This window comes from Neofelis nebulosa, chromosome X (genome assembly GCF_028018385.1).
Source record: "Neofelis nebulosa isolate mNeoNeb1 chromosome X, mNeoNeb1.pri, whole genome shotgun sequence".
Taxonomy (NCBI): Eukaryota; Metazoa; Chordata; class Mammalia; order Carnivora; family Felidae; genus Neofelis; species Neofelis nebulosa.
In genome coordinates, this window is record NC_080800.1 from 126,540,661 (window position 1) to 126,556,420 (window position 15,760).

General features: G+C 61.8%; 2 protein-coding genes across 6 annotated transcripts; one reads left to right on the plus strand and one right to left on the minus strand.

Moving 5' to 3' along the window:
* Nucleotides 1-835: 835 nt before the first annotated feature.
* On the plus strand, nt 836-5,537 carry SRPK3 (SRSF protein kinase 3). Of its 3 annotated transcripts, XM_058712203.1 has the most exons (15): nt 837-969; nt 1,058-1,188; nt 1,376-1,484; nt 1,623-1,710; nt 1,913-2,000; nt 2,519-2,625; nt 2,705-2,870; nt 2,978-3,003; nt 3,469-3,598; nt 3,679-3,921; nt 4,016-4,116; nt 4,487-4,594; nt 4,682-4,751; nt 4,832-4,924; nt 5,066-5,537. In XM_058712203.1, exons 1-15 carry the CDS (start codon nt 842-844, stop codon nt 5,248-5,250), a joined length of 1,773 nt encoding a protein of 590 aa, XP_058568186.1. In that variant the 5' UTR covers nt 837-841; the 3' UTR covers nt 5,251-5,537. The 3 variants fall into 3 exon arrangements, with proteins under 3 accessions (XP_058568185.1, XP_058568188.1, XP_058568186.1); XM_058712202.1 differs by having other exon boundaries at nt 836-969; nt 4,682-4,924; XM_058712205.1 differs by lacking the exon at nt 4,682-4,751 and having other exon boundaries at nt 836-969.
* Nucleotides 5,538-5,584: 47 nt separating this feature from the next.
* IDH3G (isocitrate dehydrogenase (NAD(+)) 3 non-catalytic subunit gamma) lies at nt 5,585-15,658 on the minus strand. Of its 3 annotated transcripts, XM_058712206.1 has the most exons (13): nt 15,493-15,657; nt 11,091-11,129; nt 10,776-10,787; nt 10,443-10,540; nt 9,904-10,016; nt 8,593-8,653; nt 8,362-8,494; nt 8,112-8,245; nt 7,676-7,778; nt 7,434-7,580; nt 6,196-6,290; nt 6,049-6,109; nt 5,585-5,777 (listed from the first exon to the last, which is right to left on the minus strand). In XM_058712206.1, exons 1-13 carry the CDS (start codon nt 15,571-15,573, stop codon nt 5,676-5,678), a joined length of 1,179 nt encoding a protein of 392 aa, XP_058568189.1. In that variant the 5' UTR covers nt 15,574-15,657; the 3' UTR covers nt 5,585-5,675. The 3 variants fall into 3 exon arrangements, with proteins under 3 accessions (XP_058568189.1, XP_058568190.1, XP_058568191.1); XM_058712207.1 differs by lacking the exon at nt 10,776-10,787 and having other exon boundaries at nt 10,443-10,556; nt 11,095-11,129; nt 15,493-15,658; XM_058712208.1 differs by lacking the exon at nt 10,776-10,787.
* Between the last annotated feature and the right edge of the window lie 102 nt (nt 15,659-15,760).

The window sequence follows — 15,760 nt, forward strand, 5'->3', positions numbered from 1 at the left end:
CAGGCTCCAGAGGGCTCTGCCTGACCTGGAGGTCCCTCTGTCACCGGCCTGTTAGAGCTGGGGGCTTGTCTGGGCCCCACCGGAGGAGGACCCCTGAGGGCAGGGCCAGGGTAGAGGGGTCCCTGTGCCTCCCACGTGGGCACGTGGCACATGCTGGTGGACGCAGGGAGGAAGGCAGGGATGGCCGGGCGCTGAGGAGCTGGAGGGGAGACCACACTGTGTCAGGGCTGGGGTCCTCAGTAGGCGGGTTCCCGGGCTTCGACGCCGTCCCAGCACCTCTGGTGGGAGCCGCCAGTTGCCTTCTTCAGCTCATGCCCCTGACTCCATCATCCGGGATCCCCAGCGACACCACATTCAGGGAGAGGGGGGCGCCTGCCTAAGGGGTCAATGAGCCACAGGAAAAGTGGGAACCCCACTGAGAGCGGGCAGGGAACAGGGCACCCATGGGAATGGGGAGGGCCTCCTTCGCGAAGGCTACCAGAGGCCCAGCAGGAAGCCAGAGAATGTTCCGAAAGTGTCACGGCGCCCTAGGGTATGTGGGGTGTGTAGTAGCGCCCGACCTGAGGACTGGGCTGTCCTGTCCACCGCCCCGCCTCAGCTGGCTCCAGCTCCGGAGCGCAGGGACTCCGCCTGGGAAGCAGGTTGCCGGCAGTCCCCACTCAGTGGGCCCCCTCGGCCACCCCTGGGGCAGGGCGGGGGCAGGGGGCGGCTGGGCCCGGGGACCAGGCTTTCCCGGGCGGCCCGTGGCCGCACCGCCTCCTCCCGCCGCATACCTTGCCCACAGCCGAGCAGCTGGGAGGCTATTTATAAAGGCGGGTGAGATCAGCGGCCGAGGCTATAAATGCGCGGGCCGCCGCCGGGCCCCACAGGAGCAGCCGCCCGGGGCGCGGGAGCTGCGGGCCGCGCGGCCGGGATGAGCGCCAGCGCTGGTGGCGGCGGCGGGGACAGCGGTGGCGGCAGCAGCAGCAGGTAGGGTTCGGCCGGGGCGCCCTGGGCCCCCCCCCCCCCCGCCATGCCCGGCGCCTCGAGTGCTCACTGCCCGCCCCCGAACCCGCAGCTCGCAGGCCTCCTGCGGGCCCGAGTCTTCGGGCTCCGAACTCGCCCCCGCCACACCGGCGCCGCGGATGCTGCAGGGGCTGCTGGGCTCCGATGACGAGGAGCAGGAGGACCCCAAGGACTACTGCAAGGGTGAGGCCTGGCCTCGGCGCAGGCGGCCAGGTGGCTGCCGCGGGACACAGGGCAGCTGGGGAGGAGGAGGGTGCGGAGGCCGGCCCACGTGGGCCAGGGGGCCAGCGGGGCTGGATCGTCCTGGCCCCCCCACCCCCGCCCCAGGAAGGCGCCACCACCCACCACGCTGTATGGACTCCTTCCCCAGGCGGCTACTACCCCGTGAAGATCGGCGACCTGTTCAATGGGCGGTACCACGTGGTGCGCAAGCTGGGCTGGGGCCACTTCTCCACCGTCTGGCTCTGCTGGGATATCCAGTAAGTGCCCCCTCCGCCCACCCACCCCCCCAGGGCCCAGTGCCAGCCAGGAGCCCACCCCTGGGCTCCGTTGGGGCCACCACGATGCCCCCACGGGTCTGGCCGGGCCGGCGGCCGACGCGGAGCTCGGTGTTGCAGGCGCAAGCGCTTCGTGGCCCTGAAAGTGGTGAAGAGCGCGGGGCATTACACGGAGACCGCCGTGGATGAGATCAAGCTCCTGAAATGTGTGAGGCGCCACCCTCCCCGCTCCCGGCTCCCAGGCAGGGCAGAGTTCCCAGAGGGGCAGGCTCCAGCTGGCTCTGCCTGGGAGGACCTGCGGGAGCAGGCCAGGGAGCCGCAGCCGAGGCCGGAGGTGCGCGGGGGGCGCAGCAGGGAGCAGCCGGTGAGGGCCAGGGTGGAGCCGTTCGTTCGTGGTCGCTTTGCTCCAGGTCCGGGACAGTGACCCCAGTGACCCCAAAAGAGAGACCATTGTCCAGCTCATCGATGACTTCAGGATCTCAGGGGTTAACGGAGTCCGTATCCTTTGCAGGACGAGCAAAGCGGCGTGGTGGCAGCGGTGCCCGCTCCCGCCATCCCAGCTGCTGGGGCCTCGGTTTACTGATCTGCACAATGGGGGCTTATCCCTTCTAGTGACACTAGTCTGCAAAATAGCCCCACCGCTTCAGGGGTTGTGTTTGTGCGGGGGCCAGCGGATGACCGGGCGGGCATCGGTTATCCACGGGCATTGCCGAGTTACCCCCAAAGGGCAGTGCCGTCCACTGAGGAGCTGCTCCAGAGGCTCTCTGGCAAATACTTGGGCACAGGAGTGCGGCTGGCCTGACAGGCCTCCGTGTCTGCTCCTTCGGTGCCCTGCCCCGGACGAGCACCCAAGGTACCTCCCAAGTGGCACACCCGAGAGTGGCAGGGACACCATAACGACACCGGGCAGGTGGTGACTCTGCACCGCCAGACCCGGTTGCTCCCCAGCTGCGGGTGGGCGGGGCCCGTGCCCCCCTGCCGTGGGCCCGGCGGCCACCCTTCACTCCCAGCCCCAGATGTGTGCATGGTGCTGGAAGTCCTGGGCCACCAGCTCCTCAAGTGGATCATCAAGTCCAACTACCAGGGCCTGCCCGTGCCCTGCGTCAAGAGCATCGTGAGGCAGGTGAGCATGACGCGTGCTCTGGGAGTGTGGCGAGGCGGCCGGGGAGGGGCTGCGAAAGTTCCAGAGTGGCTCTCCCCAGGTGCTGCACGGCCTGGACTACCTCCACACCAAGTGCAAGATCATCCACACAGACATCAAGCCCGAGAACATCCTGCTGTGTGTGGGCGACGCCTACATCAGGCGCCTGGCCACCGAGGCCACAGAGTGGCAGCAGTCAGGGGCCCCGCCCCCATCCCGCTCCACAGGTACCAGCGCGTGCCCGCTTGGGCCCAGGGAGGGGCCCGTGGGCCTCAGCCCCCACCTGAGTCTTTGTTCCTTTCTCTCCCCTGATGCCCCGACTGCCCCTCCTCAGTCAGCACTGCCCCCCAGGAGGTCTTGGTAAGTTGGGGTGCCCCTCTTTGCCTGGGCCTCATCTCCCCATCTCCTCAGAGCTCCCTCCTCGGCCTCTCTGGCCCCACCCCCTCCCCACGTCCCTGCCCTCCCCAGGGATGAGGGTGAGACACAGGGTGGGTCGCACACGTGGGCGGTGGCTTGGGCGCCACTGCCTCCGTGGGCGGACGGTGCGTCCAGGGCTACGAGGGGCCCAAGCTGCCCCCCCCCCCCAGGTGAGGCGGGCTCCGAGCTAGACGAAGGCCCATCAGCTGCCCCCAAAAGTCTAGCTTCGGGCAGCGAAGGACTGGCGCCGAGGTGTGGGCCACAGCGGGGTGGCCCGGCGTTTACGTCCAGGGTGGCCCTAGGGCCCAGAGGCCCCGTCCCCCATGAGCATGCAGGCCGCAGGGAGAGGCGTGGGCGCTCAGGGGCTGGGCGGTGGGAACCCTGGGGTGACCCGGGCTCTGATGGCAGCCCGGGAAGCTGTCGAAGAACAAGAGGAAGAAGATGCGGCGCAAGCGGAAACTGCAGAAGCGGCTGCTGGAGGAGCGCCTGCGGGACCTGCAGAGGCTGGAAGCCATGGAGGCGGCGGCCCAGGCCGAGGGTGAGGGGCCGCGGCGCGCGCCCGGCAAGCGCAGGCCACCGGGGTGCCGGCTCACACCCCGCCTCTGCCCCTCTCCCCAGACGCTGGCTCGAGGCTCGAGGGGGGCAGCGGCTCCACCTCCTCTTCCGGCTGCCACCCCGGGGGCGGGGCCGGGGCCGGCCCCTCCCCCGCCTCCTCCTCCCCCGCCACCGGGGGCGAGCGCAGCCTCAGCCCGGGCTCCCAGACGTCAGGCTTCTCGGGCTCCCTTTTCTCTCCCGCCTCGTGCTCCATCCTCTCAGGCTCCTCCAACCAGCGGGAGACCGGGGGCCTCCTGTCGCCCAGCAGTAAGTTGGGCCGGGCCTGCGGGTGGGCTCGCTGGGGGCTGGACAGGCGGGGGCCCAGCCGGCTCAGCCTCTCCCCCTTCTCTTCCTTCTCCAGCACCGTTTGGTGCCTCGAACCTCCTGGTGAACCCCCTAGAGCCCCAAAACGCAGACAAGATCAAGATCAAGATCGCAGACCTGGGCAACGCCTGCTGGGTGGTATGAGCCGGTCTGGAGAGCAGAGTGGGCACCCGGCTGCGAGGGCAGGGGCACAGGCCGGCCTCCTCTGAGCCCCACGGGCCCCGAACCGCCACTCATCCAGACCCCGGGCTCTGCCTCCTGACACAGACCCGGGACCGAGCCCAGACCAGCGTCTGTCCCATCCAGTCACCAGAACTGGACCAATTGCAAGGGGCGGGGACCCCTGGGAAGAGGCCAGTCCCTCTCGGGACCTCTGGGGACCCTGAGGCTCAGAGGGAGCCCCACTGAGCTCCTTGGTTGCCCGGCCCAGAGGTGGGAGATGGTGGGGGTCGCTGGGGGCGGGCCAGCCGCGGCCCCGGCTCCTCCCCAGGGCTCCCCTTGCCTCCAGCACAAGCACTTCACCGAGGACATCCAGACACGCCAGTACCGGGCCGTGGAAGTGCTGATCGGAGCCGAGTACGGTCCCCCCGCCGACATCTGGAGCACGGCGTGCATGGTACGCTCCAGCTGCCCTGGCCTAGGGCAGGTCCCCCCCCACCCCGCCCCCACCCCCGCCAGCAGCCTCACCTTCTCCTCCTTCCAGGCCTTCGAGCTGGCCACCGGAGACTACCTATTCGAGCCCCACTCTGGAGAAGACTACAGTCGTGACGAGGGTAGGGGGAGGCCGGCCCTGGGCTCAGCCTGGGGGCCTCCCGGCCGCCCAGCCGCCGCCCAGCCTCCTCTCTGTCCACAGACCACATCGCCCACATCGTGGAGCTTCTGGGAGACATCCCCCCAGCCTTCGCCCTCTCGGGCCGCTATTCCCGGGAGTTCTTCAACCGGAGAGGTAGGGCCGAGTGGGCTCGGGCCCTGGATGTGGGGGGTAGGGCAGGGAGCACGGGCTCCAGAACAGGGGGAGGGGGGGCACGGGGTCCAGAGGCCCCCTTCCTGGCAGAGCCTAACCTCTGGCCCGCTGGCCGGCCCCCAGGAGAGCTGCGGCACATCCACAACCTCAAGCACTGGGGCCTGTACGAGGTGCTCATGGAGAAGTACGAGTGGCCCCTGGAGCAGGCCACGCAGTTCAGCGCCTTCCTGCTGCCCATGATGGAGTACATCCCCGAGAAGCGGGCCAGCGCAGCCGACTGCCTCCGGCACCCTTGGCTCAACCCTTAGGCCCCACAGGCACTCTGTGCAGCTTGAGGCGTGCCTGCCCCCCCACCCCCTCCCAGTGCCTTCAGGGAAAGCCGGACGGCTCCCACCACCTTGCGAGCCACCCTTCGGGAGCTGCCCTCCTCCACCCTGCAGTGTACGAGCTCTCTCCCGCCCCGCGCCCCGCGGCAGGGCAGAGAGATGCTGGAGCCAGGCCCACCATTCAGCATTTGTTCTGTCCCCAGCCCTCACAGAGGGGCCCCGGATGGGAAGTGTGCGTGTTTCTTTTCTTAATAAAGTGTGAACTGAAACGTCAGCGTCCCAGAGTGACAGAAACACAGCAGCCAAGACCCGGGCCCCGGGACGGAAGCTGATTTACTCTGGGTCCGCCCACCAAGCTGGGGCGCTGGGAGCGGGAGGGAGTGAGCTGAGGCAGGCCCAGGGACAGCCTATGCCTCCACAGCTCGGCCATTGATGATGCGGATGTGGCGGATAATGTCCTGGATGGCTTCCGACGTAGTGCCCTGGCCCCCGATGTCCGGGGTGTGCATCTGCGGGAGACGTGCGAACTTGAGCGCACACCTGAGCCCTGACCCCTGCCCGGGGCCACCCGTGGTCTCCCGTGGCTTGCAGGGGAGGGCCTGCCAGCGGGAGGGCGGTGGTAGCAGCTAAGGCCAAGAGAGCCCTACCCTGGCCGGTACCGCCCTCCCCTTGGGGACAGCAGGAAGTGCCAGGTCATCACCTTGGCCCCTCAGGTAGCACACCAGCTCAAGCCCCCCACTGGGGGGGGGTTGGGGGAAGGCGGGGGAAGAGGAGCCTCACGTTTTCGTTGTCCATGGACGCCAACACGGCCTTACGGATGGAGGCGGCATAGGAGTGGAGCCTAAGGAGGGAGGGAAGCTTTCGGTGCTTGGGGCCTGGGGGCTGGCCGGGGGGGGGCTGGCAGCTGGGGGTCACGGAGCTGCTTACTTGAGGTGGTCGAGCATCATGCAACTTGCCAGCAGCGTGGCGGTGGGGTTGGCGATGTTCTTATTGGCAATACTCTTGCCCGTGTTCCTCGTAGCCTCGAGAGGGCAAGACAGGAAAGGGGATGGTAAGAAAGCGGGGTGGGACACCCGGGAGGCTCAGTCGACTGAGTGTCCCAAATTCGGCTCAGATCTCACGGTTCGTGAGTTCGAGCCTCGCGTCGGGCTCTGCGCTGACAGCTCGGAGCCTGGAGCCCGCTTCTGTGTTTCCCTCTCTCTCTGCCCCTCCCCTGCTCGTGAGCTGTGTGTGTCTGTCTGTCTGTCTCTCTCTCGCAAAAATAGACATTAAAAAAAAATTTTTTTAATGGTTTCACACTGTTATGTGAATTTTACCTCATAAAAAAAAAAGACCTAAAAATAGAAGCTAAGAGACCAACAAAATGTGGTCTCTCTGTACAATATGATATTATTCAGCCACCGTAAGAAATGTTGTTGGGGCATATAGCCATGCCACAGTGTGGATAGGCCTTAAAAATACTACGTTAATGGGGCGCCTGGTTGGTTCAGTCGGTTGAGCCTCGCACTCTTGATTTCAGCTCAGGTCATGATCCTAGAGTTGTGTGATTGAGCCCCACGTCGGGCTCTACACTGAGCATAACTGCTTAGGATTCTCTCTCTCCCTCTGCCCCACTCCCCTGCTCACATGCTCTTTCTCTAAAATTAAGGAAAACAAAATACTGTGCTAAGGGAGAGAAGCCAATCATAGAAGGCCACACGGTATATGACTCCGTGTAGGAGATGGCCAAAAAGGCAAAGTCAGAGGGACAAGAAAGCAGATGAGTGTTGGCCAGGGGCTGGGCGGGGGGTGCGAGTAACAACCAACAAGCACAGGGTTTCTTCTTTTTTTTAAAGATTATGTATTTACTTTGAGAGAGAAAGAGAGTACAAGCGGGGTAGGGGCAAAGAGAGAGGGAGAGAGAGAATCCCAAGCAGGCTCCACGCTGTTAGTATGGAGCCCAGTGCAGGGCTCAAACTCACAAACCGTGAGATCATGACCTGAGCAGAAATCAAGAGTCAGTTGCTCAACCGACTGAGCCCCCCAGGTGCCCCCAATACTGGGGGGACGACAACATTCTGGGACGAGACAGTGGCGATGGCCACACCGTATCCTATACTTTCGGCGAACTGGATGAGATGCAAGCTCTCTAGCACAGAAAGGCCAGCGGCCCTGGCGACACTCACCGTCTCAAACACGGCGTACACGTGGCCGTAGTTGGCCCCAGCCACGAGGCCGGGGCCCCCGACCAGTCCTGCGCAGACATTGTTGACGATGTTCCCGTAGAGATTAGGCATCACCATGACATCAAACTGCTGGGGCCGGGACACCAGCTGCAGGGCAAGGGGGGACAGGCAGAAAAGCTAGAGCGCACGGGAAGCCCACCGCGCCGGAGGCAGGTCGCCGTGGAACCCGGCAGGCCACCTACCTGCATGGTGGTGTTGTCCACGATCATGTTCTCAAAGGTGATCTGGGGGTAGCGGGCTGCCACCTCCTTGCAGCACTGGAGGAAGAGCCCGTCGCCCAATTTCCTAGGAGGGGGGCACAAGACGCCAGCTTGGCCACTGTAACAGTCAGCCGGAGGCACGGGGTGTACAGATGGCCAGAGAAGCTGGGTTCTGACCCCTGACCAGTCCCCCGCCTGTACGACGGGCACGATCCTGCTCTACCTGCCCAAAGTATGCGCTGTGGTGACGCCGCGGCTGGGAAAGGGGCAAGAGGGCACGCCCCTGGGCACGGCCCCTTGGGGGGCAGCGGGGTCCGGGGTCCCAAGTCCCTAACAGCAGGGCGGAGGAGAGTGTTCAATTCAGCCGTTTCACAACTGCTTGAAGAATGGGCAGGGACACGGCAGGGGTGGGACATACATGATGTTGGCCTTGTGCACGGCTGTCACTTTCTTGCGCCCGCTCTCCTGGGCCAGTTTGAAGGCATATTCGGCGATGCGCAGGGACTTGGCCTTGGTGATGATCTTCAGGCTCTCCACCACTCCAGCCACACTCTGGGACAGACGGGGAGAAGAGTCCCTCCAGCACAAGCTTCTCCTTGGGCCTGGCCAGGCTTGTCCCCAGCCCCCACGACCCAAGACAATAAGGGGACAGCCTGGGTCCCACCCACCTCGTGTTCTAGGCTGCTGTACTCGCCCTCTGTGTTTTCCCGGACAATGAGGATATCTATGTCCCTGTGCCGGGTCACCACTCCTGGCAGGCTCTTACAGTGGATGACATTGGCATAGAGGTCCAGGCTGGTACTGGGAACACAGAAAGAAGAGCAGCCGGCCAGTGCCACGACCGTCTGCTGCCACACTCCGCCCCTGCCGAGCCCCCACCCTGTGTACTGGGCTCTCACCGAAGGATGTTGTTTCGGGATTTGTGGGACGGTGGCAGGTTATGGTTTGTTTCAATATTACCTGCGGGACGGAAAAAAGACAGGCTGGAGAGGGGGCCCCTGGGCTCAGCAATGCCACCACATTCCCCATCCTGAGCAAGGGAACGCGTGCCCAAGGCAGCATCAAGCAGAGGAGGTGGCTTTACCGGCAGAGGTACCTCACAGAGTGCCAGGGTGGTCTCTCACGTAAGCCCTGTGAGGGCAGAGAGTGCGTGCGGTTCACTGAGGGGTTCCGAGGGCCTAGAGAGGGACTGGCACGCAGCGGGCACTCGATAAATACTTAATGAATGAACAGATGAATGAACAAGGGTTGGCAGCTGGCTAGGAGACCTTGCCAGACCCCGGGCAGGAAATGGCAAGATTGGGGTCTGGCTGGAGGGAAAGTGACCACTCCTGCTCACTAACCGGCTGGCTAGCCAGCCTGGCGCCAGCAATGTGACCTTGGCTGGCGTCACCGTCAGGCCCTGCATCGAGGTGCCACACAAGCCCCAGTTCAGGGGCAGGTGGTGGCTGCCTGGAAAAGACTACAGTTTGGGCCGGGGCGGACCCGGGCAAAAAGAACGGGCGCAAGAGGGGGTCAGCAGCCTCCAAGAAAAGGCGGTCAGAGGGTGCCTCGAAGAGCAGGCTTTTCTCAGGGCCCACTGGGGCCACCGCCCCCTCCAAGTCACGCCCTGCCCACACCGCCTTTGCCCACAATGCCTCAGGCACCCTTCAGTTGCCACGCTGGCCCCTCTGCTTGACTGCCAGGGGCTGGGGCTCCACCCGGGTTCAGCTCTGCTCACACAGAGCAGGTGATGGACTATAGCTTACAGAACGAGTAATGCAAGCATTTTAAGAACATGTACCAAACCCAGGCAAACAGAGGAAGGGCTAGAATTCCTGTCTGTAACATCCACAGCTGTGCCAGCTACGGGCAAGGCGGCAGAAGAGGGTTAAAACCGCATCCCTGTGACATACGGTTTGTGAGAAAAAGACCCCGAGGGCCAAAGCTGACCCCGGCAGAGAGGGCTGCGCCCCAGGAGAGAAGGGGGTGGGGGAAGCCCTTTACTGAACAGGCTCCTGTCCAGCCTAGTTCCACAAGCTCTCAGAATCGCGGCACAGACCCCAAAAGTTTCTGTCCACTCTCCAAGCCCAAGGGTCCTCCCCAGCCAGAAAAACCCTAAAGTCCAAGTCGTGCGGCCCCAGGGACAAGTGTGTGTCAGCTTGGAAATGAGAGGGATTTGGAAATGAGAGGGATCGTGCACGGTGCCCCGCCCTGGCCCCCGCACTCACCCTTCAGGGCCACACGGTTCCGGCGGATGGCCATGATGGCATTGCGGATGTCCTCTTCGTCAGCGTTGGAGCTCACGTGCACCTCTTCAAAGTCCACCGGCACACATGCGTGCCTGGGGCAGAACTGGGTCAAGGTGGTGAGCCCCAGGCCTCCCCCACGCCTCTTCTAGGAAGCCTGCCTGGACTACTGGGAGCAGAGGCCTGGCCACCGCCGCTGTCCACCCTGACCTGGCTCTGCCTGAGGGGAGACGGGGTCGACCTGCGCCAACTGACGGGGAGATACTTGAACTCTACAACACAGTTAGTAGCAGGACCGCTGCCACCTTCCTCGTGCCCGGGATCACAGGCACTGGGACAAAAGGCCTGGGCTTTCAGCCCTCCTGCCGCTGCCTCAAGGGGCGCTGGGGCGGAGCCCTGGCCAGTGGGCTTCTGGGCTGACGGTCCCTCTTGGCACAGTTCTCAAGCCCCCCCCCCCCCGCCGGGGTATAAGCTCCCCTAGGGGTACGGGTCAAGGGGAGGTAGGCCCAAGGGCCGTGTACCTGAACACAGACTTGACATGCAACATGAGCTCTGGCCCGATGCCATCCCCCGGGATCATGGTCACCGTGTGCCGCCCACCATACTTAGCCGACGGAGGCTGGAGAGACGGGAAGGTGAGGGTGGGCCCGGTGGGCCGGCCAGTCATGAGGTTCCAGCTTGGGGTTACCTGACCCCGCCACCCCAGCCCAGACAAGTTAATCACGGTGGGGGGGGGGGGTTCCTTGGTCGGGAGAGTGGCGGCAGAAGCAGTCCCCACCCCCACCTGGACTTGGCTCAATCCCAGAGCAACTAAAAGCCCCAAAACTTAACAGGCAGATGAGAGGAATACTCACAATTGTCTGTTGCTAGAGGAGGGACAGAAAGGAAGAAGACACGAATCAGCCAGGGTTGGAAGAACGAGGCTGTGCCCAAGGAACGGGGATACTGTGTAGTGCGCTTTGGGTGAGGAGGGGTGGGCGACCTCTGAGATTGTGCCTCAGAGAGAAGGACCCGGAGCGCCAGGGAACGAACAGGCAGGCACAGCACACATACGTGCACGCGCACACACACACCTACGCACGCACAGACAGGTGCATACATGCATAAACACTAGCGTTCTTGGGCGCACACACATACACACGCACGTACACGCTCTGGCAGGTACTTACGGAGAAGCTCCTCCGGGGGGCCTCGTGGGCACCTAGAACCTGGCGAAGAGAACCAGATGCCAGTGGTTGTTGTCCGGCCCAGAAAGTCGATTCGGTAAAGGCCAGCTGAACTCTTGGCAGGGAAGAGGAACCGTCCCCACCATGCCCAGCCAGGTCCCACGCGTCATCCCTCCGCCTCACCCCTGCACCATCATGTGGTGAACGGCACGTGGTACGCGCCCAAATGGCCCGAGAGCCTCCATTTCCCAAGGACCAGCCAGTCAAATCATCATGGAGGGTCGTGGCAACCCTCTATGCTTCCGTCAGCTCCGCAATCAGCTCTTAGTCAACTTAAGAAATGTTTCTCTCTTGTGTTGTCTGATTCTTTATTAGCCAATAATTAGTCCTGCCCAGTGATGTTTGTTGTCTGTAACGTGGAAAAGTTGGCACACTGCACGTGGCAAACCCTGGGGCGGCCACAACAATCATTTTGTCATTTTTAAAATCTTTTTTCCTTGGGCGCCTGGGTGGCGCAGTCGGTTAAGTGTCCGACTTCAGCCAGGTCACGATCTCGCGGTCCGTGAGTTCGAGCCCCGCGTCAGGCTCTGGGCTGATGGCTCGGAGACTGGAGCCTGTTTCTGATTCTGTGTCTCCCTCTCTCTCTGCCCCTCCTCTGTTCATGCTCTGTCTCTCTCTGTCCCAAAAATAAATAAAAAACGTTGAAAAAAAAATTATAAAAAAAAAAATCTTTTTTTCTTATGGGGCGCCTGGGTGGCTCAGTCGGTTAAGCATCCGACTCTTGATTTTGGCTCAGGTCATGATCTCACGGTTCGTGGAATCGAGCCCCACGTCGGGCTCTGTGCTGACAGTGCGGAGCCTGCTTGGGGTTCTCCCTCTCCCTCCGTCTCAAAATAAATGAGCAAAACTTAAAAATGTATAAAAAAATCTTGTTTTTTATAAACAAACAACACACAGTCCTAACACGGAGATCAGAACAAAAAGATAGCACCCAGTCCCCTGTCCACCCAGAGACAGCCACTGTTGGCATCGTGGGAACGGCCCTCCGGAATCACAAGTCCAAAGCAAACGCGCCAGGGAAAATCTAACCAATTTTAGAAGAATAACAGACACCAATCTCTCAGAGGGCTTTCACAAAGGACTGCAAAACTGCTCTGTGGCCTACGTGGAAGATGAATGTCCCCAACCTCCCGACTTAGAAACAGCCATGTTTGGTCACCCCAATGCCATGTCTGACAGCTTCAGAGTAAAAGCCATCCGAGTCAAAGGGGACAGCTGTTGAGCAGTGATCCATCTAGGGTCCCCGCACAGTCCTGGAGGTAGACGCCTGTCTGCCACGTGCCACTGCGGAGGGCCTAGGCATCCTCACTCTGCTCCTGCTGCTCCCCACCTGGGAACACACCCGGTGTCTCTCAATCCAAAGAGGCAGGGGCAGAGCCAAGGTCCTTTTTGTCACTTGAAGATGCTCTGCCAATTTCCCACTGGGGCAGCATCAGAGTATTCCAGCCAACGGCAGGGTCACCGTGGCCATCTTGCAAAGAGCCATACCTTCCTGCTAGAAGTCTAGAAAGCTCAGACAGAGGCTGATCATCCCCTCTGGGTTTCCCACACTGGTATTCACAAGGCGGCCACTCGCACAGGCTCTGGCGGCATAGGTGTGCCACTGACTCAGCCAAGCCAGGGGCCAGGAGGGGGGTGACTACTAGGACAAAAGGCTCGGGGTATCTGCTCAGCCATGTGGCCCCTGGATCTGCAGCCACAGGCACACTCAGGGCTTTCCAATTTTCCTTTCTAGCACTTGTCAGTATCTGGACTAATTTTTTTTTTTTTTTTGAGAGAGAGAGAGAGAGAGAGAGAGAGAGAGAGAGAGAGAGAGAAGGCACACAAACAAGGGAGGAGCAGAGGGAGAGGAAGAGAATCCTAAGCAGGCTCCACACTCAGTGTGGAGCCCAACCCATGAATTCACGACTGCAGACGAAATCAAGAGTCTGATGCTTAACCACCCAGGCACCCCTGGATTCACCTTACTTGTAGGCTCTCGATATGACTTGTGGAAGGAGGCTTCCACCACCTTTCTTCCAGGAAGCCTTCTCTGATGCCCTAAGGCTGCCAAGTTGTTGGTCCCCCTTGGCTGACACAACCAGTCGCAGGGCAAGACACTGCCCAGCTACCAACCATTCACTGTCCCCCCCCTCCACCCCACCAACCACAATATCCTTAGGTTGTCCCTAGCAACTGCCTCGGTCCCTCCCCAACCCCGAAGTCCTTGAGGGTGGAAGCCATATTGGTCCAATTTCCTACTGTCATCCCAAGACCGAACAGAATGCCTGGTCCAGAGCTCAGACATAAGAAACATTTCCTGAATTAATGAACGCGCCAGAAAATGAAGGAAGAGATGGTGGGCTTGGGGGTCAGGGAGGACTCGGTCTAAACCCACCATCTCTTGGTAGCAAACAGTTTAACCTTGCTGAGCTTCCTGTCTAAAACCCACGGAACAGAGGCACCCACTTCACGTGGCTGCTGGGAGGATGCAGTAAGCCATTTGGTCCCCAGCAGGGCAGGCCCACTCCTTCACTACACCAGCCCCTTAGGCCAGTTTTCATGGCTGATGTCCAGTGGTGGGGGCGGCATGCGGTGGACCCCTACAGCTCCCAGCAGTAAATCCTCCTGGGAGTCCGCTGGTGCTAACGCAGGTAACTCGGCCACGGTGGTGAGCTGCCCCTTCACCTAGCTCTGTATCTGGGCCACCACCCCCACCGCCCACCTTGGATCACATCACCACCTGGGCTAAACCTCTCCCTCACCTGGTCCCGATGCTAGATGTTTCCTTCAGGCTTTAGCCAAAGCCCCAGAGAGCTCTCAAGATAGACTTACTCCCCTGACCTTGCTCAGGACAGATACAGGCACCTTCCCTCGAGGGCTTACACAGGTTCTACCTCACACCTATGCCACCCTGTGACGTTACCCATCAGAGACGCCCAGTTGAAGGCAGGATGGGACATATGCGCAGGCCTGCCGCTCACTCGTTAAGCAGGGAGGTGGACCATCAGCCATGCTGTGATGGCGCCACAGAAAGAAAGGGGTCCTGGGTGGTATGTGTTCCTGACAAAGGATTCCCATGCTCCACATCTTAGCGAGGCTCCTTTCCTTGGCATGTTTATGTTACATCAAGTGCCGATGGTGGCTGCATGTTTTCCCACAAGGTCCCAATCAGTCGGACCAAAGATCTACAGTTCATCTCTAAAGCTTCCCATACCCAGGACAACCAGTCTCAGGGCAAGGCACTGCCCAGCTACCAACCATTCACTGCCCTCCCCCCACCCTAACGTGGACACAAGCACACATAGAAGGGGAGGTCAGGGAGGGCACAAAAGTCTTCACCAAGACACCAAGGGAGCCCAGCTGCCAGAGCCGTCAGGGCCTCTGGCAAGTCCCTCATCAGCAAGTTAAGAGAAATGAGAATTTCATAAAGCATAAGCTGTCAAAGGGTAGTCTTCCCAAGGGGTCAGAAGGCAGAGGCATAGCACATGCGTCCACAGGAGTGTCAGCAAAGTCACAGGATTCTGGAAGGTCAGGGTGGGCTAGATCCTTTGAGACGGGGGGAAATTGGAACCCAGAGACAGGAGGGTGGCCACACTGTAGGTTAGTTGGGGGGAGCCAGGCCGGGAGGTCATACCTCTTGTTCCCTAAAATCACTCTTGGCTCGCTGATGCTTCGGATGGCTTCTGACCCACCCAGGGACTAAGTTATCCTCATTTAAGTGTGTAAAGATATGAGGAATGAGACTTGAGTGAATAACCAAGGTCCTAAACGGAGAACTGCGGAAACAAAGCCCCCACGGCCACCCCACCTCACCAGCGTCAGAAAATCTAGCTCCCTCCCATTCCGGACGCCTGCGGGATGAAAAAGCATCTGGAACTATAAAAATGTCGGGGTGGGGGGTGGGTGTGATGTCCGGAGCACTTGGCAAAATTCGGTTCTCCAACTCCACTGGGACAAGTGACAAAAAGGTCCGCAACAGAAAAACCCGAGGAGGTACTGGGGCTAGGAACAGGATTCCTGAGGCCGCAAGAGGAAGGCGGGCCGGGACACGTGACTGCTTCGGCAGGGCTCCCACAGTATACTAGGGAGTTGACACTCTGCCGGCCGCTGCCCGCTCTCCCCGCCCCTCCGGGGCTCCCCCCGCCCAAGACCCAGACCCCTGGGAAAGCCCAACAAAGGGCCCACTTGATCCAATCCCCTCACTGACAGCGGAGGCAGCCAATCAACTCCGGCGCGTAGCCCTCACCCCGCCCCTCACGGGGCCCACAGCCAATCGGGCTCCAAGACGCTCCGCAAGCCAGCCGCCCTCGGCCCGGCCCAGCGAGCGCTGCGGCTGTCCCCGCGGCCCGCTGCCCCTTCTCACCTCCCAAGGACGGCAGAGGAGGGCCGGTCTGAGCACCGCTTTCGCAGCGCCACCGATGACCGCCGCCACCTTCAGCGCCATGACGGAAAGTGAGAAACGCCGCACGTCCAGACACGTAGACACCGCTCTCGCGAGAGCTTGGCAGGGCGCGAAGTGCCGGGAGCCGGCATGGACCCAGTAGTGCGCACGCGCGCTGACGCGCCGGTTCTCACGCCCCCTTCCGGTGCCGAGAGCGCCGCCGCCTCCGCCGCCGCTGCCGCCGCCGCCA